The following is a 12,386-nucleotide window of genomic DNA, read 5'->3' as shown; positions in this document are numbered from 1 at the left end:
TTCGGAAGCCAGACAAATGCTTTAGAGACAAATTACTTGATTTGCATATATATACTCGGAGCATTTTCTCTCACCCAAAAAAAACCTCTCAACATTGTCAATTTTTTTGTGCTTCTACACGCTCTTTTCGGTTGATTCTTTTTTTATGGAAATTTATCAAAAAATGGTTCGGTGGAGGGTCTCGAGCGCAAATTTGACGCGCAGCGGAGCGCAGCAACGGAATAAGAATAAGAAAAACTCCCAGCTTACTGAGTTTTTGCCTCCCCCTTTTGGGAAGATTTTCCCAGCTGCGCTCCACTGTCAGTTGGCCAAGCCGGCTTTACTTAAGACGGTCTCCATTCATTCATTAATGCCCAAAAGCAGAAGCGACGCGGGAGGGACATCTGCGATGCCAAGATACTTTTTATTACACGACTCCCGCCCCTCGGGCGAAAACATTGCACCAGCGTAATCCCAATAAGACGTTGATTCGGGCTGACTGACTAGATGCCATTGCTATAGCAGCGATTACAGCAGCACCAGCAGCAACAGTAGCACCAGTAACCCCAGCCCAAAAGTTAAAGCCAACGACAATCGCCTGCACAGTGGCCCAAGGTCGTTGGGAAAATGATAATGCCGACAGATTTAGGGTGAATGGATCAACAGATGGTTTATAGATGGCCCGCAATGATAGGTTTATGAAGAGGCTGGCGAAGAATTGAGATCGTTGATGATTGTTTAATGGGCTCAGCACATGGACTGCTAATTGAAATGCTTAGAAAAAATAACTTTGGGTAAAAAATCGTATTTTAATATTTTTCAAGTTTGTGACTAAGACTTTTGAGTTGCAAAAATCATTCAAAGAGAACTGGTATTTTATTAGGCACTTCTAAAATGATTGATGATTTTAAAACGGGTATTGGGCGATCTAAAGACAGTAGGTAAAACTTTGGAATTAGTTTAGTTATCAAAAAGTGCCAGGGAAATCTACTTCTATACTCCCCGCTTTACTCTTATCAACCTACTTGAATATTTTAATAATTAGGTAGACACATAATCATAGGCCTAGAGTAGGTAATTAAACTAAACTAGTTTGACAGATAGTGCACAATCTTAATGTGATGCCTTTCCAGATTGAAATCTATATGTGATGCTTGGCGCCTTGGTGCTGACTAAGCAAACAATAAATTTTCCAGACCCAATTGCTATCAACTGATGATCAGGTGTAATCCGATCGTTTATAAATAGTCTGGCGTAACATCGAAAACAATCTGCGCTGTTTGGAGCACTTAATCAGGCGGCAACATCAAGCTGATTATGAGCAGGGCATCAAATGCGAGGGGGAAATCAGTTTCGGATCACTTTTCTACCAGTGTGCAAGCTTCCCGAGGCTCTCGTACAACCGTAGAAATGTAGGGAATTAAGTCAGCCAGCGACTGTGTGTAACAGTTAACTGAATTTGTCTCTTACCATCTCGCTTGCGCCCAAAGTTGCACAACCATGGCGGGAAAAGAGGTGGAAAAGGGGATCAGATGAAAGTCTTACTCAATCCAAGTTGCAGTCTGAGGCAAAAAGTAAAACTCAGTTTGAATGCAGCGCAACTAATTAGTTTTGAGGCTGCTTTTCTTGCTGCTGTAATCGCAGTGGGCCACCAGACAGCGACAATTTTCCCACTGAATTTTCACTTTTTCTTTGCCCGGGTTTCTTTCGCTACGTGCCCGGTTAAAGAAATCAAAGAAAAACGAGCCAAACAAAAGAATTTATGAGCTACGAAAAACTTTTGGCCCCGCTTGGTGGGAAAAGCCGGGAGAAAATGGGAATGGGTGGGAGTGGCAAGCAGTTCTATCTTTGTTATGTTTCCCATTGGCATCGTTGTTTTTCCGAATAAAATTTCCATAAAAGTACATGCTGGCAATCGTTAATTTAAAATATTTAAATTGCTTTGTCAAGCCAGATAAAGCACATTCCTATAAATCCAGTGTGTATATACCGGGTATATTCTCGTTTTAGTTGTCCGAAAGATCTCAATTAATTCCTTCTTGGCGCACAAACTAAATGATTTACGCTCGGTCCAACCGAAAATCTGGAAGATTTATGATTTTGTAAATGAAATATGACTTTGGTAGTGCAAGTTTTCTCAAAGCTTGTATATTTTTCTCCTTTTCAAAAGCGAGCCAAGCGAAAAAGCCGATGAAGCTTGAAAACTAATAGGAATTTATGGTGTTATTGCTAGCAATTTAACTTAAAATGCTTTTATACAATTTATTGTTGACGATAGGCCAGCTTTCTCTTTGGGCTTTAAAGAGTAAAAGAATGGAATTTATATTATAACTATGATTTTTATCTACACATTCTAGTTTTCTTTAATGGAAAAGTATTAAAAAATAAAGTGAACCACTTAACTAATTAACCAATTAACTTAAAAGTGAATATCAATGGAGCATTAAAAGTGTACTTCAAAACTTACGACTTTCTTATCAGAACGGAAACATTATGTGAGTATAATTTGGATTGCAACTAAGGAACTGGGTTAACTTTATTGGAAACCCCACAAATATCAGGAAACGGAATTGCAAAAATACAAAATAAAAGTAATCGATGGCCCTCGACAAGGGTATCGAATGGATGCCAAGTGCTTTTTACGATTATATTTTATTTGGATTTTATTTCGGATTTCTTTGTCGCGACTCTGGCCTGCTGAAATTCAAAATCATGGCCATGGCTCCTAGCATGCGATTTCACGTTTTTCGTATTTATTTTTTTTACGTCTTTCGGTCTTTTAGCCACACACAGGCAGAAATACAATCACAAACACTCCGACCGAGAGACACGCAAATAAATAAATAAACATGGCTGAATAAATGAATATTAAATGGCCAAAAGCGTTGACCAAAAAAAGAGGCAAGTAAATACAAGTAATAATGGGACGAGAATAAACAAAAACCGATATTCGATACGCAAATGGCAGCTCAGCTAATTTTCAAATGTTTGCTGGCCTTATCAGTTTTTTGTGTGTTTGCCTTTTTTTGCATTTGTTTATTCGAAATCCGAAGGGGAAACTCGAGACCCAGCGCATGCAACCGTAGAATGCGTCAAAGAAATTTCAAATTTGATTGACGACAACAAAAGATTGGCCGCCGACGTCATCCGGCAAATATTTTAAAGCTTAAATTGGAACTTGAGGCTTGAGGTTTATTTTTCTAATGCTCTTGCCGCCCACGTACGGGGGCCAACAACAACAGCAACAGCGAAAGATACAACAGCAAAAAGAAACAACAGCGAAAGATACTTTTACACATACATATTCAAGTAGCGAGAGCGACGAAACCGCGAGAGCGGAAGCAACAACTTCGACAGCATAGAAGTGTGTGCGAGCGAAGGGGGCGTGGCGGGGGCAGGGGCGGATGAGGAGGGGTAGGGGGAGCGGCAGGGGCAGGGCGAAAAGGGGAGTGACAAGCTTTTGCGGTTTTTAGTTACACCGACCTCAGCTTGTTTGCGGGCACAGTGGGTTCAATTTGGGCCAGAACTGTTCAAAAAAGGTAATCTTAAAAAAATAAACAAAAAATATTTAAACTAAAAAACTTATAAAAAAAAATAACTTAAATTTATGGGACAAAAACAAATTTTACTAAAAGTATACTTTACGTATACTTAATATTCAAAAAATGCTAAACTAATCATCTTTAAATTAAAATTTTTAAGAACCTAAGATAGGCAAAAACATATTAACATATTATTAAACATTTTTGAACAGAAAAAAATACTTTTAGATTTTTCTTAGAGTTATACAGATAATGCTGTTGGAAATAAATCCGGTAAGTCCAAGACAACATGCAATCAATTCTTGATTATTGGTTATCGACATGAGTAACAATTCCTGGCTCTTAATTTTGGCCCACTGCTCCCGATGACGGTGTCTTTTGCCTTGCGCTATTGTCATTTACTTTGCGGCAAGCAATTACATGCGACAAGCCAGGCGGCGGTTGTTTGTTGTTGTTTTAGCTGTTGCTACTGTTGATATTTGATGTTTGTAGCTTATGGCTTTTGTAGGCGTGGCCCAGTTTATTGTTGCTGTTTGTCGTAGTTCGCCACATTTGGCCGAGAAAATTTATGTCAAGCCGCCTTCTTTTTGGGTCTCTGCGCGAAAACATGCGTAAAAGTAGCTGCTAAAATACAGCCCACTGTCCGCCCTGCCACCCGTCACCCTCTCTCCACCCATTTTTCGCAATTTCTAACGACGGCTGAAATTAAAATGCCTGGCAACAAACATACGCAAACTTTTTTGGCACCGAAGGGGTGTGGGTTAGGGTGGCGCGAATTATTGGTTGAACATACCACAATTTGAAAAAATATTTTTAGAAAACCTTAAACAAATGTTAGTTTTTCAAATCGAAAAAAGTATATAAGAAACAAATATTATGATTATTTAAACTGACAATTTTTATAAAATATATAGATTTGTTTAAATTGTACTGCTTTTGAATAAATTTTTGATGAAATATCAAGAGTTCAGAAATCATTCAAATTTACCTTTAACAAGAAAGTAAGAAAATCGATACTGATTAGATGCTTGTTACCAAAATAAAGGTGCCGTCCGAATAAATTGTGAATTCGGTTCAATTTAAATTTGGATCCACCCTACTGTGGGTGGGTGGCTGTAAGGGGTGAGGCAAAGTCCGGGAACTGGGAAAATGGAGGGAGCAAGATGGCCTGCGTTTAACAGCGGCGTTGACAGCCGCATTGGGCGCTTGGCATCTGTCAAACGTGTCATACGCAAAATAGCTTAACTGTCATAAAAACAACAAGTGCGTCAGGCAGCGGAGATCGTAAAACGCTTTATTACAAACCCCTCTCAAAGGGGGGTTACGTACGGCAAATGTGCGGCGACGTTTATGTCTCACAAGTGGGCTAAAGGGGGTTGTGGGTGGAGGAGTGTGGGCGAAAGGTAAACACTCGAAATTCCCATTGAAGAGGAATTCCTTGGGCGCTGTTTGTTGATTTCCATAATGTTTATCTTTTATGTTTTACCCGATTTATTTGATTTATTTATGAACTGACCCCGTAACCGAGAATCTTTTGTGGCTCGAACTTCCCTGAAATTAATTAGCTCTTAGGCACTAAACATCAGAGAATTCTGTTCCGTTATCCATTCCTTTGAGTTATCATACCAAAGATTTTGGAAAAAAAGAACAAACTAACTTGCTATTACTTTAGTATAACTAAATTCAGTGTATACTCTTATAAGAGTGTTGTTTAAAAAACAAGTTTCAAATAGACTTTTTTGTTTCATATTATAAAAGTTCTATCGTATTTTATAATTCGAGAACAGAATATATCTTAAGTTTAATGACGTATTCAAAGTTGTTAAACTGAAGTTACATTTTCTCTGTCACATTTTCGTAATTTATTTATTTTTATTTCATGTTTAATTAAGCTCATCGGTTTGGGAATTTCATAAAATGTGACTCAATGGTTTTACTAAAAATTTCGATCATTCCATCCTTTTTTTCAACATTATTTTAAAACAGACTTATTTTCAGAACATACATAAATTCCTTTAGTTAATAATTTCATAATTCCGATGGCTTTTGATATATTTTATCATTTTAATCTTCTGGCTTCCGCTGATTAAGTTGATTTCCCTGATGGTAATGCATTATGCTTTATCTGATTTATTTGCTCAGTATCCTTTTCCACTCTCCCACTTTCTCCCCCTCCCCCACCCTCTCTTTGGCTATCTTTCTCTCCTTTTCCTTTTACCCTTTACCGCTGCTTTATCTTCCTCTTCTTCTGGTCAGAACGCCAACGCCTCGCACACATACACACGGCCATAGTTTTTTGCCCCATGCACATGGCTGTGTGTGTGTGGGAACGTTGGGGGGTTTTAATAATAGCACACACACACATTATAAAAGCTCCCGCTGGAGCAGAGAAATGTTGCACTAAAAACTTCAACGCCCGCACTTCTGGCAAATATCAAACAGCAAGCAGAAATCACAAAAGCAAATACAAAACTTTCTTGCCAACACACACACATATACATTCGCTTCCCTTTTCACAGAGAGAGAGTTTGTGGGAGGGGATGGGGGTGGGAGGAGGTAGATGGCGGTACTGCCACAATAATACTCTTGTTGTCTGCGGCAACAGTTATGAAAAGTGCGGAAAAGAGAGGGAGACACAAAAAAAACAGGAAGTTTGTTGATTTTTTTTTCAATTAACACAAACGACAGCGGGAAAGAGAGAGAGAACACTTCTCTGTTGGGGGAATTGTACAATTTATGGGTTTTTGCACTATGTAAACAAATGCTTATACAACACCCCTATGCGGTTTATTAAATATGATTTTTGCTTTTATTTTTCTTTTGCCATTTTGTTTAATTTATTTGAATTTATACTTTTGCTATTTTGTTTATATAGGATTTATTTAATATACTTTTTGTATATTTTATTTATTATTTATTTCTTAAGCTTTCATTTTATTTTAATTTATTTTTATTATTTGTTCTTTTTTGAAAATTTTATTTACTAAATATTTTCTCCCCATTCCTTTGATTTTTATTACTTGATGAAAAGTTGACAAAACAAAACCACAACAAAAATGCAAATTAAATCACACACGCACACACCTGAGTGCGACACCCACCCAATCACACTATCACACAACACACATATGGCGTACCTCTCACAACAACAATTAGTTTGCACCAAAATGCACTGGATGTCGCTCTGCCGCTGCGCTGCTACTGCTCTGCTGCGTCGCTGCTACTGCGCTGCCACCGCGAAAGCCGCCGACACTTTGTTGTTGCTTTTGTTTTGGGGGGCTGCTTCTTTTGTATTTGCAAAAACACACAAAAACACAGAGGCTCACACACACACTCGCGCTCACTTGGCGGCGCCGCTTTCTTTACTCTTTTTTCAAACAAACTTTTTTCAAAAGCACACAGTAAGGCAGAAAGGCCCGCTCTCCGCTAGACCGCTATTTCCGATTCCAATTCGAATCCGACTCGACGACCGACCCGCTCGCGATGCAAAAACAAAATGAGACGGTCGCCAACAGCTGGAGCAGCCCCCATTTGTTATCGGTTCATCGGAATCGGAATAGCATTCCTAAGAGAGAGGCCCAAGAGAGAGAGAGAGAGTGGGAGCCCCCATTTTGGGGCTGTGCACTTGCTAAGTCAGAATGGGGCATTTACCGTTGGGAGTGTGTACTCGCTATTTATCGATATTTAAATAGAGAGAGAGTGGGAGCCCCCATTTTGGGGCTGTGCACTTGCTAAGTCAGAATGGGGCATTTACCGTTGGGAGTGTGTACTCGCTATTTATCGATATTTAAATTTTGTTTTATAAATTCAACAGCATTTTTAAACGTTAGCTTTATTGTTTTAACGATTATGTATCTCAAATATATGAGTTGTCTAAGTTATACAACTAAATTCAGCTAGTAGCACTTCTTACTGCACCAGTCCCAAATGCACCCGTCTTTCGGATTGCATCCCCATTCGCCGGGATATATGGCACAAAAGTCCTCGGTGTTCATAAAGGCACAGGTGCCATTGGGGCAGTAATAACTATAGCAGCCTGGGGAGCACTTATCCCGCTGTTTGTCCTTGCAGCCGGAACAATCCAAAACCTCTGTGAGGATAGGAAATTGTTATGTGAAATCAAGATTTAGAAGACTTTAATTATACCCGTTACTCGTAGAGTAAAAGGGTATACTAGATTCGTGCAAAAGTATGTAACAGCTAGAAGGAAGCGTTTCCGACCCCATAAAGTATATATATTCTTGATCAGGGTCACTAGCCGAGTCGATCTAGCCATGTCCGTCTGTCCGTCTGTCCGTCTGTCCGTCTGTCCGTCTGTATGAACGCTGAGATCTCAGAAACTACAAAAGCTAGAAGGTTGAGATTTCCCACACATATTCTTTGGCTTCCTACGCAGCGCAAGTTTATTTTAGCCGAGCGCCACGCCCCCTCTAACGCCCACAATCGCCCACTAACGATTTTAAAATGGGTCCTGCGCCCACATCTTTAAAGATTTCCAAGAAGTATAAATGCAATTTTGTTGTGTATATTTATACCTATCGAAATGTAGAAGACATTTTTCAAATCGGACCATTCATTAAAAAGTTATACGCTTTATAAATTGTCAACATATATCTATCTCCCTCGCACTCCCTTTAGCTGAGTTACGATTATTAGTCGGGACACCAACCCGACACAGCGTTCGCACTCCCTTTAGCTGAGTGACGGGTATTAGATAGTCGGGACACCAACCCGACTATAGCGTTCTCTCTTGTTTTTAAATAGATTTTAACTCACCGCTTTCCTTGCACTCCGAGGTACTGCAGGCCAGGAGTGGCGGATTGGGCGGCATCACCACCCGTTTAGGGTTTTCCCCATGGACGATCTTCGGGGGCTTGAGGTAAACCACAGGGGCCGAACAGACCCTGGGATCGCAGAACTTCTTCTCCTTGGAGGAACACACCCAGTTGGGAGCGTAGTTGATGCAGATGCGGGGACTCTTTACAAAACAGCAGCCCGGTCCAGGATTTCGACCCGGAAATGGTTCATCGACCACCGGTTGCTCCGTAGTTGGCCTCACACTGGTGAATATCCAAGGACGTCTGGTTGTCGTCGTTGTTGTTGTTGTTGTTGGTGGTGGGGCCACAATATTATCTGGTACATTTGCGGGTGTACTAAAATCGTAGGTTTTATCCTTATCCGGATCGTAGGGTGCGGCTGTAATGTACTCCACTCGGTTTATATTTTCGCTGGTCACCGTGTACTTGTGCTCGTTGTGTAACACATTGCCGATCTCAATGATTGTGGTGATATATCCTGGTTCCTGGCAACGTTTACCATACCAAACGGTTCCCGGTGGGCAGGCCGATAAAATGCAGCGACCAGCGTAGAATTCACCCTCCGAACAGACTATTTTCCGGCATTCCGAGTCGAAGAAAATGAAACCCGGCGGACAGCGAGTCAGTTCATCGAGAATGGGAGGCGGAAACGGAAGTGGTTCAGTTGTCGTTGTTGTTGTCGTTGTAGTGGTGGGTTCTGTAGTTGTAGTTGTTGTAGTAGTAGTTGGTTCTGTTGTTGTTGTAGTAGTTGTTTCTGTTGTTGTTGTTGTTGTAGTGGTGGGTTCTGTAGTTGTAGTGGTTGTTGTAGTAGTTGTGGGTTCCGTTGTTGTTGTAGTTGTTGTTGGTTCCGTTGTTGTAGTGGTTGTTGTAGTAGTTGGTTCTGTTGTTGTGGTTGTTGTTGTGGGTTCCGTTGTTGTGGTTGTTGTAGTGGGTTCCGTTGTTGTTGTTGTTGTTGTGGGCTCAGTTGTTGTAGTCGTGGTTTCAAAGGGGCAGGGCTCTGGATTAGTCCGATAACACAATGCATCAGTGCTAAGAAAATAACCTAAGTATAATTAAGAAATTTAGTAAGGATTGTAAAGTTTGCGAGATATTATTTATGAGAATCCTTACCAGGGGGACACTTAATATTAGTCTGTGGGTAACATTTTCCATCTGTGCTTAAGTAGTGGCCTAATGAAAGAATAAAATTAGCATAATTTAAAGTAAGAAAATAATAATACATTTAAATTCCACAACAAAATTCGGTCGGAATATATTTGTTTGAATTTTTGTTTATTTTCTGTGCTATTTAAAAACAATCTGTGATTATTTTTACTAATGACCACACTATGTTGCTGATAATATTGGCCAACAGTTCGTATACATAATTATTTTTAGTACCCTGCGATTAAAGGTCTGCGAGAGATAGAGATCTTACCTTCGGGACAAGTGGATGAGCTGTAGCATTTGCCTTCAATATACTGGTATCCCGCCGGACACAAGGGATCCTATTAAATAATATGAGCTTTAGGATCGGGAAGCAATCATCAGCTGGATTAGCGTTGATTTACCAAGATATCTGCTTGAGCATTTCCGCAGATTGCATTGATGAACAGCCAGGCGAACAGAAGCGATCTCATCGTAGTCATACTGCGTGAGTTCCGGATCGAAATCTCGGTAATCTGAAACAGCGATTCGCGATGCGCGGCTGTCCGCTTTTAAAGAGAGACTAAACTATTCGATCCGGCGGTGAGCTCACTGGGATGATTCTGAATGGGAAGCATAATTGCTGGCGCCGCGATAACCTTCTCCGCGGGCCCTAAACCCCAGATAATGGTGAAGGTCGCTCGGCTGTGGCCAGAGCTTCAGCTGTTCCTGATCCGCAATCGGTGAGTCGGGTTCAGTTCGAATCGGCATGTCTGATTGGAAAGTGCGTTTCCGGCAGCTGCCGCTGCTGCTGCTAATCTGTTTTGCACTATTCTCCGACGAGGTTATCGGAAACTTAATACCGAATCCCTGCCAGAATGGTAAGTTCAACCTGGAACTCCTTAACTTTTGGGCCTATCATTGCTGTTTCTTATCTCCCAGGTCAGGTTTATGCCAATGGCGTTTGCAGTCCCATTATTGTGAATATCTTCAATGGCCTGTGCGGCGGTCAAACTGGTATTCCTTGCAATCCTGTAAATACGGTGGTGGTTCCTGGTACCCCCGGTTGTCCCAATGCTCCAGTGAAACCGGTAACTCCTGCTTGTCCGAATGCTCCTCTAAATCCTATAGTGGATCCGGCTACTCCTGTGGTTGTTCCTGGCAATCCTGCCTGTCCAAATGCTCCTTTAAAACCTACAGTAGTAGATCCGGTAATTCCAGCTTATCCCAATGATCCTACGAAACCCATAGTTGTTCCTGGTACTCCTGCATATCCCAGTGATCCATTGGATCCTGCTTGTCCGAACGCCCCTTTAAAGCCTACAGTTGTGGATCCTGTAGTGCCTGTAAATCCTGATTGTCCGAATGCTCCTTTAAAACCTACAGTGGTGGATCCAGTTACACCGGCCTGTCCCAATGCTCCTGTTAAACCCACAGAGGTTCCTCCTTCTTGTCCTAATAGTTGTCCTAATAACTGTCCCAACAATTGTCCCAATCCCGGTAGTACCAATTGCCCTAACAATAGTACTCCTTGCCCTACTCCTTCAACAACACCTGCACCACAACCGATCACTACACCTCCACCAAATACTACACCCCATCCGAAACCAACACCACCACCGGATACCCTTCTCCGTTGTCCGGGAGGAACTATCCTGGTAAGGGGCCAGTGCCGCCCACTTTACTGCGGAGGCCATGGAATTTACACCGACGGTCGCTGCATCCAGGCCCGCTGTCCTGCAGGATATGCCTGGACGGGCATCCGATGCTCGAAGCCAAAGCCTGTGGAACTCGGTAACATCCACATCGAGAACACTGTCCACCAGTCGTCTGGAACTCAGCCCCATCTGACCAACGACAATGTGAACAACCTGCTGATCAACGCCTCCATCGCCATTCAAGGTCAAACCTCCTCCGAGGAGGAGGAGGATGAGGAGGAGGTGGGGAATATAGTGGTCCCCCAGCCGCCTTCAGGACCCTGCTGCAATGTGTTTGCCCCCCGGATTTGCACCACTCAGGCGGCTCAGGTGGGCTACAAGTGCTTCAGCCGCAGCCAGCAGCAGTGTGGTGCCTTCTGCAGTGCCAACAAGGTGGTGCTCACACCGCCCAATGTGACCACCTGGACGGAGGCCAACTCCCAGATGCTGGTCATGCCACCCAATTGGGCGGGCCAGAACTGCCAGTCCATCGGCGGCATCTGCCAGCAGGCTCAAAGTAAGTTTTAATATTAGTTTCGAAATTATAGATTAAATATTAAATATTTTTGTGTCCCCTCTAGACTTTTACGACTGCAGCGGCTGTGCATTGGGTAATATTTCGACCTGCTCCTCGTACTGCTACTCCTACAAGTGCAGCAACCACAACTGTGCCTATTTCGAACAGTCCCAATACTGCTCTCTGTATCCTGGACAAATCGGCTGCCGAGCGGCTGATGGTTGGTTCCCCAGCCAGTAAAATTCATCTAGCTCAAACTATACAAATTAAAGTTCTGTAACGTTGAGTAATACATTTTACAACAAAATTTAAAAGATTATTTCTGTAAAGTAGTTATCTTTCCCTATATATTGCGTAGAAATTAACAGAACAATCAATTAGTCATGACCGATAGCTGCCAGGGAATTAGGTTATGCAATCGCATATGATATCATTTATTACTGACCACTCCCAATAAAAAACTAAATAAAAATAAAAAATTAAATATACTTGAGCCTAGTCAATACTTAAAGCCCCTCAAAATATCTCTAAATTCCTTACTTCCTTGACAATAATAGTTTGCCAACTTGACGTCACAGGCCAAAGTGTTGATATGAGATGATAGTGCGTCATTTTTAAAAATTCCAGGCGCCATATCAATAAAAAAGAGAGCTTTAAATTTGGCAGTTACATTTACTTATATATTTAGTAAAGACTTTAAATGAGTACC

General features: G+C 41.6%; 3 protein-coding genes across 5 annotated transcripts in view; 1 reads left to right on the top strand and 2 right to left on the bottom strand.

Annotated features, from left to right (window-relative positions):
• LOC108058621 (uncharacterized) overlaps nucleotides 1–7,009 on the bottom strand; it is a 32,882-nt gene extending 25,873 nt beyond the window's left edge. For all 3 annotated transcript variants that reach the window (XR_001769966.3, XM_017143497.3, XM_017143498.3), the window contains exon 1: nucleotides 6,659–7,009. The gene's annotated coding sequence lies outside the window, so the exon portion shown is untranslated. The remainder of the gene's footprint in view (nucleotides 1–6,658) is intronic.
• Nucleotides 7,010–7,417: 408 nt separating this feature from the next.
• On the bottom strand, nucleotides 7,418–10,025 carry LOC108058574 (mucin-2). Its single transcript, XM_070217453.1, has 5 exons — nucleotides 9,889–10,025; nucleotides 9,756–9,825; nucleotides 9,449–9,508; nucleotides 8,298–9,380; nucleotides 7,418–7,611 (listed from the first exon to the last, which is right to left on the bottom strand). Exons 1-5 carry the CDS (start codon nucleotides 9,964–9,966, stop codon nucleotides 7,418–7,420), a joined length of 1,485 nt encoding a protein of 494 aa, XP_070073554.1. The 5' UTR covers nucleotides 9,967–10,025.
• Nucleotides 10,026–10,232: 207 nt separating this feature from the next.
• LOC108058565 (uncharacterized) lies at nucleotides 10,233–12,161 on the top strand. Its single transcript, XM_017143344.3, has 3 exons — nucleotides 10,233–10,344; nucleotides 10,406–11,677; nucleotides 11,742–12,161. The coding sequence occupies exons 1-3, from the start codon at nucleotides 10,233–10,235 to the stop codon at nucleotides 11,915–11,917; spliced, it is 1,560 nt and encodes a 519-aa protein (XP_016998833.2). The 3' UTR covers nucleotides 11,918–12,161.
• Nucleotides 12,162–12,386: the final 225 nt, after the last annotated feature.

Source organism: Drosophila takahashii, chromosome 3R (assembly GCF_030179915.1).
Source record: "Drosophila takahashii strain IR98-3 E-12201 chromosome 3R, DtakHiC1v2, whole genome shotgun sequence".
Taxonomy (NCBI): Eukaryota; Metazoa; Arthropoda; class Insecta; order Diptera; family Drosophilidae; genus Drosophila; species Drosophila takahashii.
The sequence above is the reverse complement of the archived record's forward strand: the minus strand, read 5'-3'. Positions and strand labels throughout refer to the sequence as shown.

Excerpts from the sequence above, each read along its gene's own strand:
- LOC108058574 (XM_070217453.1), bottom strand. The coding sequence starts at position 9,966 with ATGACTACGATGAGATCGCTTCTGTTCGCCTGGCTGTTCATCAATGCA. Across the intron at positions 9,826-9,888 it reads ATGCTCAAGCAGATATCTTG|GATCCCTTGTGTCCGGCGGG; the intron begins GTAAATCAACGC and ends ATTATTTAATAG. Across the intron at positions 9,381-9,448 it reads TAATATTAAGTGTCCCCCTG|GTTATTTTCTTAGCACTGAT; the intron begins GTAAGGATTCTC and ends AATTATACTTAG.
- LOC108058565 (XM_017143344.3), top strand. The coding sequence starts at position 10,233 with ATGTCTGATTGGAAAGTGCGTTTCCGGCAGCTGCCGCTGCTGCTGCTA. Across the intron at positions 10,345-10,405 it reads ACCGAATCCCTGCCAGAATG|GTCAGGTTTATGCCAATGGC; the intron begins GTAAGTTCAACC and ends CTTATCTCCCAG. Across the intron at positions 11,678-11,741 it reads CATCTGCCAGCAGGCTCAAA|ACTTTTACGACTGCAGCGGC; the intron begins GTAAGTTTTAAT and ends TGTCCCCTCTAG.